This window comes from Halyomorpha halys, unplaced genomic scaffold (assembly GCF_000696795.3).
Source record: "Halyomorpha halys isolate HHAL.00 unplaced genomic scaffold, Hhal_1.1 Scaffold1092.1, whole genome shotgun sequence".
NCBI lineage: Eukaryota > Metazoa > Arthropoda > Insecta > Hemiptera > Pentatomidae > Halyomorpha > Halyomorpha halys.
Genome location: NW_027105065.1, coordinates 228,055 through 251,392, shown reverse-complemented (window position 1 = coordinate 251,392; position 23,338 = coordinate 228,055). Strand labels below are relative to the sequence as shown.

The following is a 23,338-nucleotide window of genomic DNA, read 5'->3' as shown; positions in this document are numbered from 1 at the left end:
CAAGCTACGTCCATTTCTCCCCTCTTCCCTCTGTATATGAGAGGCAACTCACAAGGTAGGACCGATGAGAGATGAATCTAAAACGTGTTTTTGTTAGAATGAACATAAGACAAAGGTTAAGTTCTACTTTGAAGCCTACAAATGCGGGGAATATACCCATTAAAGCTACAAATGCTCAAGAAGACAAAATCCCAGAAAAATGATCTTCATGGCCTCTGAAGACAATAAAAAAAAAAAAACCAACTAAGGAACGTCTTTCATTTGGTACATAACTGGGATAGAAGAAAGTACAGTTTCACTAAAAAATATTGTTTTTTCATGGTTCACAAATCAGATACTCACTTTATTGGTGCTTAGGAATAGTCTCCATGTCGAGGATTTAGGATTCAAGGAAGACAGAACCTCAGATAGTTGTGAAAATTTATGTATTACATTTTTAAACGATGTAATTTACCCTATGACAATTTTACTAGAAGCCGGTAAGAATGCCAGAGAGCGAATTACAAATGACAAATAAAGCAGCTGGACCTCCTTAGTCAGGCAGCGTTGATACCCGAGAGGCGTACAAAGAGGTTATTAGTCACAGTTAGTTTGATTAAAACATTTCCTCTAGTAGTTAGTTTAAGGGAACGGTTCGTTAGTGAATTCTCTCCTTCCTAGTTAACAATCGCCAATAACGACCGGATTTAGCTTTCCTCGTTGAATTAAAGCTCTGTCTTAATAATAACCTCCATCGCCTTCGTTAATAGCATCATTTGAATTTTTGATAGAGGCCATAAATTATAAACCATCTTTAACTAGGATTTAATGATCTCAATTTTGTAGGATAAATTATGCTCCTCTAAAAAAGTAGTTTGTACTTATATGTTTAATACATTATCATATATTATTCACCCTTGGTGCCATTTGAATGAAGAATGAATTGTCAAACAAAAAAAAAAGAACTTATGTACAAAGAGGTCTGTTACATAGCAATATTCAGGTCATTACCCGTAAGTTAATTTTAATTATGATCAATTGACAGAATTGGGCGAGGCTTTTGTGATTGATTGACGGCGCAGCTCAATAACGTCCGAAAAGTCAGGTTAATTGGAGTTGTTTCCCCTAATCAACAATCTGTGATTTCCTTTTCCTGGATATAAACTGCAATTAGGTTTAAAGCTGAAGTTATGGAAACTTTCAAAATTCATTTGTTAATTGTTAATTTATTTTAATATTTAATAAATAAATATATTTAATCGATACATTTAATTTATTTTTGCCTTTAACTAAAGTAGGTAAAATGAACTGAAATTTAGTATTACTTGAAAAAAATTGCAGATAAATACTAATTTATGAAAGAGATGTAGTTAAACAAACAAAACTCTCCTCATAAAAACATTATAACTAATATTTCTAGTTTTTCAGGCGTAAAAAAAAAACTACCTTACTTATTATATTTTTAAATATTTTTTATGAACTCCTTCGTGACATATGAAATAGGGGGTTATCTGTAAGGTATCATTCTATTCTAAAACACTGGTGAGGGGCTAATATTGAAATATATTAGGATGAACACTAAATCATCAATTTTTAAAATCAAATCTAATTGTTATAATAACTATCGTGAAAGTCACACCAGACCGATCTGGCGGTAAAGGAATATACAAAGAAAAAAATGTTGTACTAAAATATTATCTTATAACTGAAGAAGAGCCTACTCACTCTCCAACTCGATGACCATTCCAGCAGTCGGCGGTGTCCCTGGTCTCTGCAAAGCTGTCGTCAGAACAGAGGGCCTCCGCCAAGTTGGCAAAGAGCCCCCTGGCCTTGGTCGTCTCGATCTCGGCCAAGAAGTTCCTCAGCTGCTTCTCCAGTTGCTCCGCCCTGGCCGAGCTGTTGTCCAGCTTCTCGATCGCAAGAGGATGATCGGTGGTCGTGTTTTCCACGGGAACAAGCTTAGGGGGCCCGCATCGCAGTTTTACCTGGAAAACATCATACACGTTAGTATACAAGTAGTGTATAAACAATATACAAATATTATCTTAAAAAAAAAATACAATATAATACAGCAGGAATTATAAATAAGAGGTAATAAAGGATCTCGAGTTTGCAAAAACTAACCTTTTAATAACTCGTATAATATTTAATAAAACAGAAAATATCAATATCAAGTTGCTTGCTACGATAACCCATGGCAAAGTCTTCACAACAGATCCTAACTCGGAACCCTGCTGCTACAAGCTCCTAACATATTTCAAGGATTCTCAAGTTATAGTTTGGCCAAGCTCAAGTGATATTTCAGGGCGTGGCATGTGGTTTATGGAAGGGGTCGTACTTGTGGGGGAACTCCAGAACCCTTTGTGGGAATATCGACAAACAAAACGTTTCGTTCCATTTAAGATATTAAATAAATTTCTTTAAAAAAACGTTAATCGATAATTAATTCAAATAATTTAAAACATTATAACATACTAAAATGTATCTTAGATTTTTTTAGAACCGTCTAGTAAGTTTTTTTTTTTTTTAACTGTGATTAGTATTTTCTATAAACTAAAAAATTAACCAATTCTTTGAAGATTATCATTTGGGACACCACATGAGAAAGTTTATTTTCATTAAAATTGATTGTATAAATATGCAATGACATCACAGTAAAATTTAACTTCTTTTTCCCAGTAGTGTAAATATATTTTTTATATGCCTTAAATATAAGTTTGAGGTAAAGATGAAAAAATGTTATTTCAACTATTTATTAATAACCAAAGTTTTGACTCACAATGTAGGTCATCACCAGGCCTAAATAATAATATATATACAGTAGGTAAAGCTGATGCAAGAGTATAAAATTGAAATAAAAATAAAACAAATATAAGTGGATGTATATTAATTATATTATAATTATCATAACTTATTATATTATAACGTATTAATTATACTAATTATTACTATGTATTACATTATTATAGTTATGGATAGTAATTATACTACTTTAATTGTATCAAATTACAGTTGCCGGATTAGGTATTTAAAAAAATATATATGGACTTTTAAATCTCTTAGATAAGCTATTTTTACAACCCAGTCTTGTGGCAAAATCTACAACATAAAAAGAACCACCATTAAAAATTTAAGTTTTATAAGAATTGTCACGATAATGATTACGTACGACTAGTGACGCATGGTTTTGATTATATGGATACCCATCCGTTCTTGTGGGTGGTATGTGTAATATAATATTATGATATTACACATCCTTAATAAACGGTCTATCTAACGAAATAAAATGATTACACATCAGGCTTATATATACTTCCTAAAATAAGGTCATTCGAACAAACAAACTCTTCAGCTTTAGATATTAGTAGAACAATAATAAAAGACTTCAAGAGTTCGATGCCAATACCACCATTCTCTGTCTACACGCAATCCTTTGGTGTGATCAACCCCTCGTAGTACAAGAGCCGGGAAGAAAAGTCGGTTATCTCACCCCAATTTTTGATTACTTTAATGAAAACTATGTATAATTACTAGTCAAAACTGATGAGTATGCCAAGTAAAGGTAGGTGGAATAAAAAATGGCGGCTATTTCAAAACGTTAAAAATAATTATTTTTTTTATTCGAAGCTCTATATATTAATAACTACCAACAACTCCAGAAAATCTAAAAGAAGAGTAAATTTGCTGAAATATTAACCCTAACAGAGCTATTTACGTCCAATAGTTATCCAGATATAGCCTTTTGAAAAGCAACATTTCATAAAAAATGTACTGAAAGATCAGTAGTTAGTTAATTTATTTTGAGAAATCTATATATTAAGAACTATGTGGCATACAGATGTCTATTAGCACTCAAATTAAAGCTAGTTTAATGTACTATAAAGTATTTTATGACCTTTACCTTCGTAGGAATAGTAGTTTTCATGATATTTGCTAAAATAAATTGATTTATAGTTGTTTGGGCAATAAGTTTCATTTATGAAAAAACTCATTTCAGAAACCATTGGACGTACAGATGTCTTCCTGCACTCAAAATAAAGGTAGTTAAATTTACTATAAAATAGTTAATAATATTTATCTTTGTAGGAGTAGTAGTTTATATGATATTTGACAAAATAAACTCACAAAATATTATAGTTATTTATAGTTGTTTGTATGAAATGTTTGATTTTTGAAAAAATATATCTCTAGACCCATAAGACGCACATATGTCTGCGAACACTCAAAATAAAGGAGATTTAACTCACTATAAAGTAGTTTATGACACTTATCTTCGTAGGGGTAATAGTTTTTATGATATTCACAAACTAATATAAATTTGGCATGAAAATTTGGCCAAACAACTAAACATACCATAAAAACTACTACTCCAATGAAAATAAACGACATAAACTACTTTCTCGCCCATTAAACTAGCTATTTAAAAAGCTATATCTAGAGAACTATTGAACGTAAATAGCTCTATTAGGGCTTACATTTTAGCAAATTTACTCTACTTTAAATGATGTTATCTTAGATTTCCTATTGTTGTTGGTAGTTTTAAAGATATAGAGCTCCGAATAAAAAATTAATTATTTTGAACGTTTTGAAACTGTTGGTTAATAAATAAAACTAGATTCGAGAGACAAGGTTTTTTATTACTCACAAAACTCATTACATTACACTCACACTAGGTACAAGCACACGATCTAGCGGGAAAAAAAACAAAACAGGGTATATGAACATATGCCTTCTATATTTACTAATAAATTTAGGATTACAATATTAGCACCCCCCCCCCTTAATTCTAAATTTTGAAACCGCCATTTTTTATTCCACCTACCTATACTTGGCAGACTCAACAGTTTTGACTAGTAATTATACATAGTTTTTGTTTAGGTAATCAAAAATTGGGGTGAGATAACTGCCTTTTTAAGCTCCTCTTGGGCTCTTGTACTATCGGAAGTTAACCGTTGGGTCAGTGTTTATTAAAGTTTTAGAGATATGTTTATTACTACACCTTATAGCCTTACAAGCCCGTCTTATTCACCACAAGGCAATAACCTGAATTATATTTAACGGGTGAAGCTACCCAAAGTTGTGCCTTCTAAATTATCCGGTTAAACCATCCTCCTAGGTCCTATATTTTACTCAATACTTAATTTTAAAAAAGATCTTAAGGCGCTGTTCTTACTTTCATTAGGAAGGATAAATTCTTAGTTTTATATGTATAGACAGAAGGTGCGAGTTAAGAAATTTCGAAATTGAAAAATAACATCCATTTCAAGACTTTAACTTCGCCTTTATTTCCTCTTCAAATTCGTTTATTCTAGTTACCGTAGACCCTAATTACTTTAACCTCTTTACCTGCTCAGATGAATTTCCTCCTATACCTATATCACAGAAATTGCTTCCGTTGCTACTGCTAACTATATATTTTGTTTAATATTTATTTCGAGGCCTAGTTTCTTTTTCAACACAGTTGTATTTAGTATTATAATAGGTTCCTCGAATTTATCAAACAGTACCAAATCATCAGTATGTCCAAGCACATATATATTACCATCCATAGTTAAGCCCTTTTCGGTATGCATCATATTTAAATATTAGTATAGATAAATTTCAAACAAATAATTCCTCATACGAGAGGAATTATATTTCTGGCTACTGGTAGTACGGAATCCGGCAGCTGCGAGCGTGTCCATCCATCAAAAGCGGTCGGACAGAACATCTGACAGGAGTGGGGTTGGGAGGGTGTAGCAGTGTAGCTCTTGTTTGACAATTTTATCAGTCAATCCAGAGGGGAGAGGTAGTGAATGGCAGGCCGTGGTTGATAGGAGGGCTTTACTCGGCTCAACTCTTCACAATAATTCATTCTCCTTCGCTTCTCTTCTTCAATACTTCACTCTCATTTATCGGAATAGCGGTGATGTGCATAGGAGATAGATAGTTCAAGTTGATAATAAGTTCACTTATTAACACCAAGCTTCCTTACTTTTCGCTTGTTTGCTTGAATAGTACATCTCCTACATAAAAAATTATTTATTTTTTATTTACCGTATTCTATAACGTTCCGTGAACCTTCGTTACTTTTTAAAATCGAACTAGATTAGGGAAAGGCTATAGAATCTCTACAGTAGAGAATGAAACCTCCGGTTACGGTAATGTGTGGGGACGCGTCTATTTCAAAATAAAACCAGGCTTTTTTTTTGTCATATGTGCTATAAATATTTTGATTCTTTGTTCGAGACCAGTTTTATTATAATAAAATATAAACATCTCAACATTCCTTATTATTCCCTTTAAAAATTCAACGTTTCGGAAAACCTAGCTATTCTAAAGGACAATCTTAATTTCAATTTCATAACCATATTCATAAAAAAAAGTATTAAGCTATTTTGCTATAGGAAGGAGCATACTAAAGTTACCCTTTTTAGTTGGTAGGAAAAGTGAAGCCAAAAAGACAGGCCTTTTGATGGGCCCGGGGGCGTGGCAGAAATACGGACATTCCAATTTACCTCGACCTAAACCTTACTATTTTTATGCATGGATTTTTGTTTCGCTTTTGCTATGAAGGAGTGAAGTCAAATATACATTACATAACGTGAAAATAACCTACATTTATAAACTATTGCATATAATATGCTATTAATTCTTAGTTTACAGTCTTACTGTTATCAACTAACTTGATATAAATAAACAAAAAATTAAGTGTTCATAAGTTAGTTGATTATAGTTTAACAAAAAATGCAAGTAAGAATTAATATTAAAAGAAATAATTGACAATTATAAGCTCATTGGACTATTTTAAGTTATTTTAATAAATAATGTATGGTTGTGACATGAAAATTAAGTTGAGAATAACCAGGTTGGAGAATGTTGAAACTATGTATATATATTTTATTATAATTGATAAATTAAACTCCCTTGTTTTACAGGGACGTTGATACAGCAATTTTATGGGGGAGGAATGACTAATTTAAAAATTCCCAACTTTTTTAAAATTCTCTAAATTTCCTGTTTATAGAATGAAATATTTTAATTTTATTGATTCTTTTGGATTTTAAACTATTACTTACCTGTTGCTAAAATTTGACAAAAATTAATTTTCTTTTCTTTTTAAAACAACACTATATAAATACAATTACGATTTATTTACTTATCAACTAAGATATTAGAATCTTTGAGTAAAATATTTAAGCAGAATTTTCGCAGCATAAATTAGGTCCATAAATCTCCCAACTTTTGGTGTGATGACACCTCCTTTCACAATATGACGACATCCCTGACTATGGGTCCAAAATAATTTTAAAATATCTACATTAAAAAGACGATTATTAAAATATTAAATTTCATATTCGTAAAATTGCGTTCTTTTGCGATGGTTAAATTAATATGGGGTTATATTTTTATTATAGTAAATGAAAATTAAATTTCTTTTACTATTAGATTATTCATTAGTTAGTAAATACAAGAAATAAACTCTTTTTCATTGGTAAATAATACAACGAGACAGAAAAGATCTAGTTTTTATTTCTTGGAGCCTCCTTGAAAGAAAAGACTCCAGCACATTTATTTGCATGCGAACAACATTTAAGCGGATGAAACCAGTTTTATGTACTATTACAAATAATTTTTAATGTCCTTCCATTATTCCGACCAGTTAATAACGACAAAAAAACAATGCCAGTACAACGTAAATATAATTAGTCAGTGGACAAAATAAATCAAGCTAAAGCTCAATGTAGAGGAGACTAAGATAATTTTAAGAGATTTCACACACTTTCTTAAAACCATATCTGCTATCCAACTACACCACAGTAATTTATCCATTAAAATTCTATCTTTCTAAAACTTTGGAATCACCTTTTACCAAACATTCTTCAGGCAATCCATAATTATAACAGAAATCTTTTCCACCTTAAAGCGACCCAATTTCCATGAACAGTAATTTCCATTTGAAAGGCGAAGGCAGAACGTTACCTCCTTAATATTAATAGGGAATGAAAGCACTGTAAAAATTAGAGAAACTTTTGAAACATGAGATTATTACGACCACGCCTACCGTACAGAAACCTGGAAGTAAGAATTTAAAATACAATTATACTTGCTAATATACACAGCGGATGTGAAACTTGTAAACTTGCAACATTCCCCAAAGAAAGAACAGAGCCTAAACGTTTTAGAAAAAAAAAATAGAAATGTATTGCATAAAATATCCGGTTAGAAAAAAAGAAATCTGATCTAACCAAAGTTTATTTGTGTGAAATAAATCTGGAGAATTTATTTTATGTCTCAAGTGTGATAGAAAGGTCGCATGAACTAATTTCACTAAAAAGGGAATGTACTGAGCCACATTGAGAGCTACTGGAGGTGCAAGAGCGGTAACGTAGGTGGGAGGATAACTTAACATTTTGATTTTGAAAATATATTGATTCGGTGCAAAAATAATACAAGTTTTGAATATTAATTGAAAATGTAGCGTATGTATACTTCAACAAAATTGTCTATATAATTTTCATCAGAACCAATGAAATTTTGTGACGTACACTTGTGTATTTCCGCAAAGAAATTTTAGAACCTCGAAAAATAAAATTTTATCCTCTGGAAAAATGAGCTTCCGAGAAGTATTTTTAACACTAATTTTGATTTGAAAATTTTTGTATCGTAAAAAGTATTGCAGGAATTTAAAAAAAGTCAGTAGAGTAGTAGTCAGCCTGATAGGTAGTGTAGTCTACTTTGTACAATCGGTACATCGCTGGTTGTGCAAGGTGGAATCTTTTTTTTAATCAATGGTGAGAAAAGATGTTGCCATCAATTCCTTGACAATAATAGTTCAATACGTATTCGTAACTAGCTGTTGTCAACAACAAAATGGCTCCTACGATCTTATTTATTTTACTATTTTAAATCTGTTTAGCGATTTATGTGGAGACACTCTGAAACACATAAACACAGCACTCGTTAACGGCGCACACGTCATCGATAGAATGGGCAGTGTGCGCAGCACCTTAATTTATTGGACACAAATAAATTTAGTGGAAATCACTCTTTGACGTTTTCTTTTCAATGGCTTTAAAGAGGCTAAACACAATTATAACACTGTTTGAATTGTGGGTAAAAGGGGGTATGTAGAATAAGGTTTATCATACTATCAACAGCATTAATTAACATTAAGCATTTGTTTTATATACACAATTGCTTTCTAAAAGCAGTTAAGGCGAAAACCTGCATTTCTGTGGAGTGAGAAATGCAAGACGCTTACTTGTGTTTTAGTATCAGTTTCATGTGTGCTACATTTAATCAATATTACAGATCTAAAAGGAAAATATATCGCGAGACCCATTTAACATAAGAAAGTTTTAATTTTATTCTGAATTGGACAAATTCCAAAGATAACACCTTAGACGGGGTGACTTTCGCTTCAGTGGTCGTCCTGCTGCACCAAAGCAATTAGGGCAATCACAAAGTAACCGAAACCTACAGTGTAATCTAAGCAATTACTATAATACAAAATAAAAAAATACAATATTTAAATTTAAAAAAAATAGTAATATCTATAAATAAATAAAAAAAACCATATTGCAGCCAACGAACTAAAATAAAACACACCGGGATTTAGGAGCCCAGTTCATCAACTTTTAACTGCTAATACCAATCAATATTCACTAAAAAGCTCTAACAACTTGAACAATTTCTTACAAAAAATAAAAGCTAACTAGAAGCCATCTTGTCTTAAACAGCAGGGTTCAAATTGTATTAACGTCTCATAAATTATGTGAAAGGCACTAATTACCAACAAGGGTCTAAAGTGTACTGACTAACAATGCTTTTTGAACAGTCTTGTACAAGGGGCAATGAGTAATTAATACTACAAGTTCTAATCAATTACGACAGGTTAAATTTGCATAAACAAAATTACATGTAATTGTAATTGGTTATTGCAACTACTTAAAGAACACCAGTAATTCATTGTGATCCACAATAACATTTACGGTTTGAGTCTTTGTAATTTAGACGATTCTACAACTTCAGCATGGACTAGCAATAGTACAATATCACGGTCAACTTTGTTACTATATGCTAAATTGTAATTTATATACAATCTAATTGTAAAATTGTAAATATATGCTTCTATCAGACTCCCGATTATGACTGAACATTTATGAAACCTGCAATGCAATATATAAAAGTGGTCTCATGAAGTATAATTGATGGTCCACATATTTGATTTCATAGAATATTTAATATAATTTTAGTGTTATAGCTATAGCATTAATATAAAGCTCGCTAAGACTGAGAAAATGAAATAACCGCATTGGAGACAAGACCATTGACCCCCAGACAGAGGGGGCCAGTGTTTATCTGGCGGTGTCGTCCTCATCCCCCCCAACTTGGGTATCTGCAATAGGGTTCAGTCAGTTTCCATCATCTCTTCTCGCTCTAGGAGTATTCAATGCAAACTTTGCATTCAATTACTGTCACTGTAATAAAAATTTACTTAAAATGTTTAAAAGTAATAAAAGACGTATGTAATCAAATATCGGACGGACATCAAGTAGAAAAATTGAAAAATATTGATTCCTATTTTTTTTTAAATAATTGAATTTTTTCCTTAATTATTATTATTTAGTAATAATGGAATGAATGAAATAATAAATCTCTGAAAATAATGGACTTTAACGCGGGGTATATTTTGTATCTTTTTCATAACTTCTAGACCACGGCTTGGTTTTATACTTACGTGTATGTACATTGTATGAAGTACGTCTTCAACTTAAGACCAGGCGTTATGAGTTGTTATGAGTGCACTGTAGGAGAAAATTAATTGAAAAGAATTGACATGAACCAAAAGAAAAAAAAATCAATCGAAGAATTTATATCGTTCTTGAGGGTGGCCGAAACAAAACATTTCAGTTTAGAAGAGATTAATGAATTTTGATTTGGGGTACATAGAAATAACTATTGATGGTAATGATGATGATGAAGATTGAGGAAGTAAAAAAAGCTTAGAGATGAACTAAGGATACTTAGGAGAGTAGTATATTTAATTATTGGCAGTTGATGATTGCTTGTCTTTACTTCTATTCTTCTCTTTCTCCTGAGCCTTCTCTTCTATTGCCGGATAGATATCTTGAGCTCTACTCAGACATGATGGGTTTAGAAATTTTACTAATGGCCACAAGAGGCGCTAGTAGTGCTTATACTACAGCGGAGCTACTTTAGGCTCTTTCGTTTTCGCGGTATAAAACAAAAGTGGGGCTAGGTTTTAGTCAACATTTCGCCCTATCTACATGGACCTGAACAGCCTCTTCCAATTAAATTGTAAAATGATAAATTGTATGTCTACCGAGTTACTGAAGGATATCCACTTTTCTCTCACTTCCACACCATATTTCTTTTTGAACTAACTCACATTCCATGTGTTCTCTTAGTTAAAATGATAGAAAAATAAGACCTTAGCAATTTATTTCTTTTCTTAAGGAAACAATCACTCCTGTTTGCAACACCTCTAAACGCTTAGCATCAGGGGATCTAAATAAACGGATATCGTGAACCACTAGGTTCAAAGGACAAATTCAGATTAAGAGAGATTAATTATAAAATAGCAAATGCCACATAAATAATCGCAGATTTAGTTTTAATTTAATTTTTTTATTATTATTAAAACCAATTGCCAATGTTATGGTTTTTCATGGCACCTTGATCTAAAACTCAATTCTCTAGAGAAATTCAATCCTACTAAATATCACTTCCGAAAATACAATGTGTAACATAAACTGAGGATAAAGCCTTCCTTTATATCACAATTTTCATGACATTGTCAAGTTGTTTTTCACTCACTCTTTATATTACTTTTTTTTTTTTTTTTTTTTTTTGGCCAAGACTCCCATTGGAGTCCTATACTGCCTAACCATGGTTGGGGGTCAAAGTTGTTCATTTTGTGGAACCGCCACTCAATGAAAAAAGTCAACGTCCCAGGCCGGATTCGAACCGGCACCGCCAATAAACATCAAATTGGTAAGACTGTGTCTTAACCACTGAGCTACGGCTACGGGAGGCCCTATTAAAATTTTTATGATACTGTAAAATTGGTTTCTACTTAGTTTATATTAACTCTATCCATACCTTATGCGGCCTACATTCTACACTGTTCCCTTCCGCATCATATATTTCTTTATTAAGTAAAATAAAATTAGTTATTACTCTATTATTTTTCAGCTTTCATCATAACGGTTATTATTTTCAAAACTGGAGAGTTCGATCTGTTAATTTTCATCAATATTTCATTACATATTATTCTGGTACTGTATCAATTGCATCAGTATTATTCATTCATTAGTTCATTACTCATTAATATCTTTTTGATATTCATCTTTGACTTTCTCACTATTTTTATGCCAAATCATGAATAGTGGATGTCTGTGTACCTACCTTGACACTTTTTTACTTACATACCACTTTGATCCTCTCTCATTAAAATTACCTACTTTGTATCTTTTTATTGAAGACCTATATGTAGGTTGAAAAGTTAGATACTGGTAAATAGCTAAAAGTATTTCTTAATTGTTTTTCTTGGTCGCAACCCGGACCATCTCCTCTAAATTTAATTTAAATGCCCTCATGCATTTTGGGGGAAAAAAGACTTTTATTAACGTTGTTAAAGGCATCCATTAGTAATCCTCTTAAATTTATATATTTATTCCTTTTCTATTATTAAGGACTAATAGAACAGGAAAAATATAAGGAAAAATTCGTTTTTAAAAGTAATTTAAAACTGTTTACGTATCGGCTATCCGAGCCTTAGACTAATTGAGGGTAGATAATTGACTTAAGGGGCGATACAAATTGCCCGAGGAGAAGCCATTAGGGGCAGAGCAAATTAATTATTAGCCGGTTAGTTCTGTCTGTCGTCGGAATGCTAACAATGCCTTCACAATTAGTAGTGAGTGTGGAGTCCGGAGAATAGGTTCACCGCAGGGAAGACCGGGGGGGGGGGAGAAAAGACAATTTGCCCCCCCAGTCTCTTCTTTAAACGAATATTTCACCATCTAGGCTAGTTCATAGGGTCACTTTAACCAAGTGGGCGCCCCGGGTATTTTAATCTATGGGGTCACTCCAGATCAAAGAATTTATTTTCTAAGCACTAAGGGTTGTGTGAAGAAATAAATATTAGTTAAAATCCGTGTAATTTGAAAATTAACAAACACTTTAAAAAAAAAAAAGTTTAACATTTACAAAGGCTCGATCAAAGGTGGTAGGTAGCACTATAGATTTCAGTGCTCTGAAGTAAATACAGTAAATAAAATTTTAATGTAAAATTTCGAATTTGAGTTTTTCAACGGAAAGACACTTTTGGAGGTTCCTTGGATCCAGCTAACTAAGCTTAGCAAAATGGTGAGTGCGTATTTGTTGTCAGTCTAGTTCAAAAATGAAAGGTCAGAAAAAATTGAAATTACAATTTTTTTTTTAAATTATTTATTTAGTGTAATTTATAACTGTACAAGATAATACAATAGGTAAATATGTAGTATGTTACATATACACTTGAAAATGTTGGGAAGGAATCACCCATTGGTGGTACTTCAAACATTAATTTAAATTAAAAGGTCCCGTGATGATCTTCTTTTCAGACGCCTCGGAGGATTATCAGGGATTGTTAAGGATGAAAGATTAAGAATTAATGGGTTAGGGTGGTTAAGGAGTTTGGAATGAAAAGACGCATATCTGTTTTGGGTCAAATCTGCAACGAATGGGATGTTAAGGTCTTTGTGAATGAGTTTATTTGTGACGTAATAAGGAGCATCAAGGATTTTACGTAGGATTTTGGATTGTAACGATTGGATGCGGGAAGAATTTGATGGTTTGGTGGAGCCCCAGAGCTCAATTCCATATGTCCAAACTGGTCTGATTATTGTAGTGTATACTAATTTTTTGTAGTGAATGGGAAGTTTAGAGCGTTTGTCAAGTAAGTGTTGTAGCAATCGGAATCTACAAGCAGTTTCTTGTCGTTTCAGTCTTGTGTGTGGATTCCAAGTAAGTCTCTTGTCAAGATGGAGTCCTAAGTATCGAATCAAAATTACAAATTTAAGGCAGGTATATGACTAAAGAAAAACAGAAATTCTAACGAGAATAACCGAGACCACCCTATCTTTCCCGAGAGCATTGCGGCTTAATTTCTAGTTTTAAACTCATGAATTCTTGACAGGAACAAAATTTATATTTGTTATTCTCACCTTGAGAAGTGCTAAAATAAGAACTTTTATTTATTAGCAATAAAATTACATCCATACATTAAAAACATTCGTTACTATAGACCAAACTCTCTCCTGGAAAAACCTTGTTTCCGATATTTCCCGTCGTACCTTCTCCACCCTAAAGCGTTCAAATTATTTTCGTTACCTACTTCCTTTTGAAACCCGCAGGCTACTGGTTACTTCCTTAATATTTCCCCACTTTGATTATTGCTGTGTGGTTTAGGAGGGTGTCCCTGGTGATCTCAATGCAAAATTAAAAAGGTTAAAGAATTGCTTTGTACGATTCATCTTAGGGGGCCCCAGGGACGCCTCTGTCATCCGACTTTATGAAGAGTTGAAATGGCTTTACCCCTCCTTCCGTCGTAAATATTTTCTTCCTTTCTTTCTCTATCAAGTTATCCAATACCGCCGTCCATCGTACATCTCAGATATCCTTCAATTTAAGTCCTCAGTACATTCCCGCAATACCCGCTACGGCCTTCAGACTTATATGTAACTGCACCGCAGCCTTTGGTAGATCTTTCCTCATCCGTTCTTTTCCCTAATGGAATTCTATTCCCTCCTTTATTCGTAGTTCTAATAACCCTCCAACCTTCAAATCCCGTATCTTCCACCACCTTCGGTCCACCCGATTCCGGAAGAAAATTTAACAATTGTTCAAAGTTTCAACTAAGGTTTATGTATTTTCTGTATTTAATGTTTCAGATTTTCGTTTATACTTGTAAATATGTATATTAGCAGAAATTGTACTTTTTCATTTATCATTTTTTAGTTTAATTGTATTTGGTTTTTATCATTTTTTTTTCTATTACTAATTATCAGAAATGTTTTATGTATGAGATGGTTCTATTTTATTTGTTCTATATTTTTTTTTATATATTCTGTTAATTGTTGTTTATTTGTATCTTTTCAAATTCATTGTTTTATTTTATTTTTTAAAAATTTGTAATTTCATCTTTACTCTAAGGCTCTAAAGCCTAATTTAGACGCCTGTATATTATTCTAATTCAATATTTATTCAGAATATATAAAGACTATTATTATTGGCGCGAGATACCGTGGAAGTCCAAGGCCACGCGCAATGTATTGTACTAAGGAAATACATCGCGCGTTTCCACACGTGGCTTTTCATATGGTGGGTTCATCACTCCCTCGCCTATTTTTTGTGAGTGCCACTCATTGGCTAACGGGCCTCAAAAATGTTGTGAGTTTTGTATTTTCTATGCTTAAAAAAACTCGAGTGGCGTCGGGGATTGAACTCACAACCTTTGGTTTGGTAGACATGCGTGTTGCCACACTGCTAATGAATTTTTATAACAACAGAAAAATATAAACCTTTTCTTCATGATTTTCGCCTAGTTCAAATTTCATCTTTAGATTATATATATATATTTTTTAAATTTTAAATCAATAACGATAACTTCAACACAAGCCTAGCAATTTACCCAAAGCTTAGGGACGTATGTAGGATAAGCGAAAGTTGAAGGAGGCGGCAACGCACCAGATTTTTGACAATTGTATTTACACTCAAATACAAAATATGGGCATGGATATGTATAAAAAAAGGGACAAATGACACAAGGATGATGGTCCCATTAAAATATTTTGTATGCTTTATAGACATATTTTAGAGTAGGTTCAATTGAATCATGTAATTTCTTATTCTTAATTTTTTTTTTACATCATTATCACGTTTCGATATCGGTTGAAATATTTTTATATTTTAATTACTATTTGACCATACATAAATCAATTAAGTAAAATTGCAAGATATTAACTTTCTCGTTGTAATGGAAAATTGAGTTGACGAGTTCCATTCATAACAGATCAATTCTGAAAAATACTATTATTGAAACGTGAAAAATTTCGAAAGATGAAGTAAGATGTCATAACACACCCTCTACACACCACACAGATCAAAAGCCGACCAACTTATTTTCCAAAGATCAAGATGAATACCTCGAAAATGGAAAACTTCAATAAGAAGAGCACTTATTCTCCGAAAGCCGCGAGAAGAGGTTTCGAGAATATATTAATCTCCAGGAGGTTTGTACGAGGATCGATCGAGGAGCGTGGGATTGCCGGGGTGCTGGTTCGTGAATGTTCCACACAATACCGAGGTGGGGCCTGTCGCTTGACAAACAGCGTACAGCCCAAGTACCTCAAGCGGTACACAATGGGATAACAACCGAATTTCTGGCTAGAATTCTAATACTTAAAATTCTCATGTTTTGAGATATGAATCAGAAATAAATAATTCTTTCTTGGGGGGTAGCAGTAAGGTTTAAAGTCCTCAAGTTTAACTTTAGAAATTTTGTAGTTATTAACTTATTCCACCCAAAGTGGGAAATTCCGGTCCACGACGAAATAAAAGTCAATTGACACAGGCTAGATTCGAACCGGCACATCTTGTGACAAGAGAACGCTAGGTTAAAAAAACAAAACAAGAAGATATTCAACAACAAATATTAAGTTATACGTACATATTACCGAAATTAGTAAGATTCTCCGATTCTCATGAAACTTTGTTTTTCAATAATGGATTTATTAAGGAAAATAAAATTAAGATAATTACATTATTTTATTACATTATTATTAATATTTTATTATTTACTAGGAAGTTTTATTGTTATGTATTTTAATGTTAAGGTGAAGATATTCCCTCCGGAGACTTTTTCTTTTTTTATTAAAACACTTTTATCTCTTTTAGCAACTTTTCAACTAAAGCAACTACAGGCTACTTAATCCTTTATAATTAGCTTTATACATTTCTAAATTAATTTCTGTCGTTCGGTTGAACTAGTTGAACAATCACTTTCCGCACGAGCTCAGATTTTTGGCTCTCACGAACTTTCAGAGGAAATTGTTTAACATTTCTTTCTGGTTTAATAAAAAAAATGTATTCAAATACTTCCCAGACCCTATGAAAGTTAAAACTTAACATTGGAAATATCTCAAAAGTAGGAAGTTTGTGAGAATTTTTTTTTTACGCTTTGGTACTACGACTCATATTTAAACTAATTTTGAAGCAATTTTGGAGCAGAATAAGTAACTATTGGGGAAAAACAATTATTTTGTCTTTAAGAAAACGAGTATATTTTTATTACGGAGGGGAATTATGCGTAATCGTATAACTAATAAGAGTTTACTGACATCAATGATAAACAATAAATTTTTTTTTTTTTAATTATTTATTTATTGTAATTTACAACTGTACAAAAGAATAAAATAAGTAAATATGTAGTATGTTTCATATACACTTGAAAATCTTGGGAAGGAACCACCCATTGGTGGTACTTCAAACATTAATTTAAACTGTAAGGTCTCGTGGCCATCTTCTTTTCAGACGCCTCGGAGGATTATCAGGGATTATTAAGGATGAAAGATTAAGAATTAATGGGTTAGGATGGTTAAGGAGTTTGGAATAAAAAGACGCATATCTGGTTTGGGTCAAATCTGCAACGAATGGGATGTTAAGGTCTTTATGAATGAGTTTATTTGTGACGTAATAAGGAGCATCAAGGATTTTACGTAGGATTTTGGATTGTAACGATTGGATGTGGGAAAAATTTGATGGTTTGGTGGAGCCCCAGAGCTCAATTCCATATGTCCAAATTGGTCTGATTATTGTAGTGTATATTAATTTTTTGTAGTGAATGGGAAGTTTAGAGCGTTTGTCAAGTAAGTGTTGTAGCAATCGGAATCTACGAGCAGTTTCTTGTCGTTTCAGTCTTGTGTGTGGATTCCAAGTAAGTCTCTTGTCAAGATGGAGTCCTAAGTATCGAATCTGTTCAACAGGCGTTAGTGGTGTATCTAGAAAGGATACTGTAGGACAGGAGGGCAGAGGTTTACGACGGAGAGTAAAGGTGATCTGGTGGGATTTGTCAGGATTTATTTTGATTCTCCAGTTTTTACACCATTCTTCAATAGATGTTATGTGTGCCAAACAATAAAATTGAAATCTAAAGGTGTTGAGTCATAATAAATCTAATAAACAGTAATTTGTACATTAAACCAATTAATAAACTAGTTTGCATGGCGGAAAATGTCGGATTCATGAATAAAAACAAATTTGTGATAATTTATACTAAATATCTCGCTTTGCATTTTTTGTATTTTGGCTAGGTTTTAAGACTGGCACCACTCTGCGATTGTTAATGGACAAAAAAGTAATTTTTTTTTATGAATTTTTTAAAAAGCCTATTTTAATAATTCATCTTATTGAAATAAAAAGTACTAATTAACAAATTAAAAAATACATGAATACAAAGATAAACAAAGGAATAATAATATATTTATTTCCACCCAGTCGAATTTTGGAATTATTACAAAATTATATTTACTGGTTGAAAATACTCTATTTAATTGTTTAAGTGGATTATTCTCTGTAAATATAGTTAAAATGTTTAGCGATATCTGTTCAAATCATATCCCGTATGTTCGACTGATTTAGCTTTTTCCTTTATTCTAAATTACTTTCCTATAAAACTTTGCAGCAAATAACTGCAAGATGAATTTTCATCTATTTTTTTCATCCTCAATGAAGCTCCAGAGTAATGTGAACTGATTACTTCAGAGCCGTGAGAAATGCCAAGGATTGCAATAAAAACTCATACGTGGCTGAGTCCACTTCGCTGTCAATGTCTTATTTATAGTCTGGTTTTTCAGAAAATATCAAACTTTATACAAAACATACTACGATACTAAATTCTATGGAGATATGAGGGATTATTTATAATTAAAGTTTTCAGTTCGCGAAACACAACAAAATATTTAAATTTTAGCCTACTTAATGCGTACTCGAAAACACTCTGAAGCCCTCAAGGCATTAAGAGAATCTCACATTGCAATAAAAACAATATAGTTATAACTATAAAAAAAACAAAAAACTAACAGTATAAACAACTATTTCTATTTTCATGCCTATTTGGACAAATAGCATATAGTTCAATTACTTATGAATCATTAATATTATTAATGAATCATCATTGTTAGCTGATTTTTATAATAAATTTAGATGAATACTTTCTTACGAGCACAAGTTCAGCTCATTTAGTTCTTTAATGTATTTTGTATATTTTAATAATTAAAATATTTTTAGAAGTAAAAGCAGGTACATATTTAAATTACAAAAAAAAATGTTATGTCTTAAAATATCAATAAAAGAGTTCTACACTGTTTCCTAGTTTTGGGTAGTTTTACAATGTAGCTGGATATGTGTTTTTTCCCCTGTCTTAGTCGCTATTATTAAGTTTTTTAAGGGTGAGACAAGCCGGCCTCTTATGGGTTTTTGGAGGAATGGTGGGAAAGGAAGATTTCCTTTTTATTATTTTTGACATTATGGTATTGATAGATTGTAACGTCGTCGTCGTATAGCGACTATAATTAGAAAAAAGTAAATGTTTTAAAGGTAAGAAAGGATCTATCGGATAGCGGGAGTCGATCACGCCGATTCATAACTTAATCTAATTTTACAGTTCTGCTTAATACTACTTTTTTTTCTTTTCTTTATTCACAAAACTCTTCTACTCACTATTAGCAAATATTTTAAAGTTAAGATAAGCCTGCCTGTTACCATGTGATATTGGGAACGGGGTGGGAAGGAAAAAAATCCGATAATGTACCATTATAAAGGAATTATTTTAATTTAACTAATTGATAAGATCTAACGAAAGTTTGTTTTGTAAATATAAATATTTTCATTATAATTTTTAAATATATACCTATAAGGAAGTGAGGTGATCAGTGATCATGTTCAACCGCATAGATTATTCATCTAACTTTTGAAGGACCAGATATCTTTAGGGATATTAAAGACTGACTTCTCAGTGGTATTATATACATAAAATGTCAGTGTTAGAAAACGAGATAGTACAGATAAAAAAGTAAAAAAAGAACTAAGCTAACAATTTTAAGAAGAGTATATTTTATACTTTACTAATCTAGAAACTGTATGGATATTTTAAGTACCTGAAATGTTTCGTATTGTTTCTACACCATAGGTATCAATGACTATTCCTGGAAAAAATAATCAATAAGAAATACGAAGATACCTAATTGATTGAAATCTTTCTTTTAGCAGAAAACCGATGATCGAACAAAATATCGATATTTCGATAATGTAATATTAGAATATTGTTGCTTATATTCCATATCGATATTAAAAGAATAGAAAATACCGAAATAAATATGTATTTATCAACATAAAATATCGATATTCCATTTTTAATTATTCTATAAAATTTTCTAGTCTTTTTAAAAAAATATCGATATTTCGATAAAATAATATCGGAAAATTGTTGCTTAAATTCCATATCGATATTAAATAACACAAAACATCAAAATAAATATGTATTTATCAAAATAAAATATCGATATTCCTATTTTAAAATCATTATACAATATTTTAGTCATTTTAAACAATATATCGATAAAATAATATCGCAATATTGTTATTATATGCCATATCGATATGATAACAGTGTAAAATATCGAAATAAATAAATAAAATAAATATCGAAATAAATCTTCCAAATTAAAGTATTTAGTGTTAACTCTTAGTTACTGGATTTTTTTTATTCGCACTTCTTATTTTTTTAATATTATTAAGGACCCTGTGATAGCTGAGCGTGTTAGGGCCCCAAAGTGCTTAGTTCAAAATGTCAGTTAATATTTATTTTACAACGGCCCCTAGAAAAGTATGAATATTGACGTTCCTAGGTTGTCATATATATTTTTTTTCAAGAGCAATTCTGCGGTTAGTAGAACTGACAAGGATAACACCTATTCAATTTATTTTGAATTAACACCTAATTATATAAGTTGAGAGAGGAAAAAGAGAGAAATAATACATTCACCAGCAAATAAGTCATAATTTCAGCAACTATAGAAATAATCCACAGAAAGGAACAGACTTCTGCAATAAATCCAAAGAAGGATCTCTTGAGAAAATGGAAAGGCAACATAGAAAAGTAAGGCAGCCTCCTTAAGGATTCAAGAGTCTTAGCAGGCGGGAATAAAATCAAGAGTTAATTTCCTGCCGGTAACAGGACCCTGGGTATAGGACCTATCGGAGTCCAATTGTCCCACTTTCACCAGGTTTCCAATTTTAATTAAAACTAATATTATTTCAAGTATTACATTATTTATGAGAATAATGGATACTGGATAAAAATTTAATTGCTTTACAAGGCACATAAAATGTAATAAATCACGAAATTTAAAATCAAAATTAAAACTTAAACAAAAATCGAATAGTTAGGAAAAACAATATAGAAACACGTATATATTTGAATCAAAAAATCAGAGTAAAAATAACAAACTCCAAATTTTTGAAGGCAAAAACATTCAGGACAATTATAAAAGCACTTTGGCATGTCAACAACATAACTTTAAATACTGACCTTCAGATACCAGCTGTACAACACATACCCACCAACTACAAACGATTCCATGACAAATTATTCGCCTTACAGGACATCCCAACACTTATACATATCATATCTACAACAATCATATATTATACATTGATAAAGTCAATAGAAGACTAAAAAGGAGCTGAATGAGGGATCTTCTCGTCAAATAATTAAATTTTATATCATTCCTAGAAGAAGTACAGCTTGCTCGGTACTGTTGCCTCTCATGCCTATCATGAGAGTATAACTTTTCTTAATTTAATTTAAATATCTTGTATACTATGTGTCATATCAAATGACAGGTGTGAATAAAGATATGCGAATAAAACAAAAAACTTCTAGAAGTTACATGAGTATTAAACAAAGTGAAGATGTTTCTTTAAGAAGAATATGGATATTTTTTAACAATTTCATGTGTAACGTAATTTTCGTCTTATTTTTATTTAACATAAAGTTTTCTACATAATAACAAGTATGTTACCAAACTAAAAGAAAGTGGAAAATGTATTAAACATATGAGTATTAATTTTTAAAAAATAAGATTAAGACAGTAAAATTTCTGATAAACATCACGCCGAGAAGAAACAGAATTATGATTTAGGGATTGAAGTTGTTCTACTAAATCTCAATTTAGTGCAAATTTGCAATATTTCATCAAGCTCGAAACTAATGTCTGAAAAATGAGACTGATATTTACAAAAGATAAACTAACAGATCCTTAAGAATTTCTATAAAAAAAAAATTATGTGAAAATATTGGAATAATTAAATAAATAAATATAAAAATATTGCTATTTGATGATATCTTTTTTCTTGATTGTTACTGATAAAAATATTTGAGGTTCTTATGGATCAATCAATAAGGTAACCACATATAGGCGACATTTCGCGACTCTATTGTTTCCTTAGTCATGTCCTACAGTGAACAAAACAATATTTTAAAACAAAGGATTTTAAACTAATAATTAAACAGAAGAATTTACATAATTCAAATTAAGATTAATAAATAAGAACAATACTTAAATTATTTAATAACTATGTATTCTACATATCAGTGAGTATCCTAAAAAGTATTGCAGAACTGAAGAGGAGTGAAATTGAGAAAGGTTATGTAGAGAAAATTTATAAAACAAGTGTAAATAATGTTTCTATTAATGAATATTAATTTTTATTCTGTACATTTTAGTGTTTAATAATTAGATAAAAAAGTTTTTTTTTTTTTAATATTATTTACTTTTTCATAGTAAAATATGTCTATGTGCACAATAAAATCATGAAACGTACCCCCTTATAGTTGTTTTATTAATGATTGATACTCAAGAACCTCGAAAATATAATCATATATTTGTATACTAAAAGATATGATGAGAATCATATAGCTGTTTGTAAGACGCGATGAACTTGGACAAGTTCAATAAAACACAGACGAGAGATAAGTTTTAATGAAAGTCAGAGAGACTCGGAGGTGACTAAGTTGGATGTTAGGTTGAGAATGGATGTACCTCAGGCAGCACATACTTCTAAGTACGGACTTCTCCTCTCCTTATATCTTCATTAAGCTAAGTGTCTGTCTCTCTTGTCTTCTAAAGCACTGTCTACGCAGAACTATCTATACTTATCTCCATTAATACAACAGCTTTCTCTACAAGGAAAACATTAATTATCTTCGGATTTCACTCTGAAATCAAACAATTAAAATACAATTTTA

The 23,338-nt window shown here is 31.4% G+C and overlaps 1 protein-coding gene across 1 annotated transcript in view; it reads right to left on the bottom strand.

Moving 5' to 3' along the window:
* Window positions 1–23,338, bottom strand: part of LOC106688260 (division abnormally delayed protein) — a 91,392-nt gene that overhangs the window by 29,488 nt on the left and 38,566 nt on the right. The window contains exon 2 of the mRNA XM_067048344.1: window positions 1,705–1,964. Coding sequence (XP_066904445.1) covers window positions 1,705–1,964 — 260 coding nt within the window. The remainder of the gene's footprint in view (window positions 1–1,704; window positions 1,965–23,338) is intronic.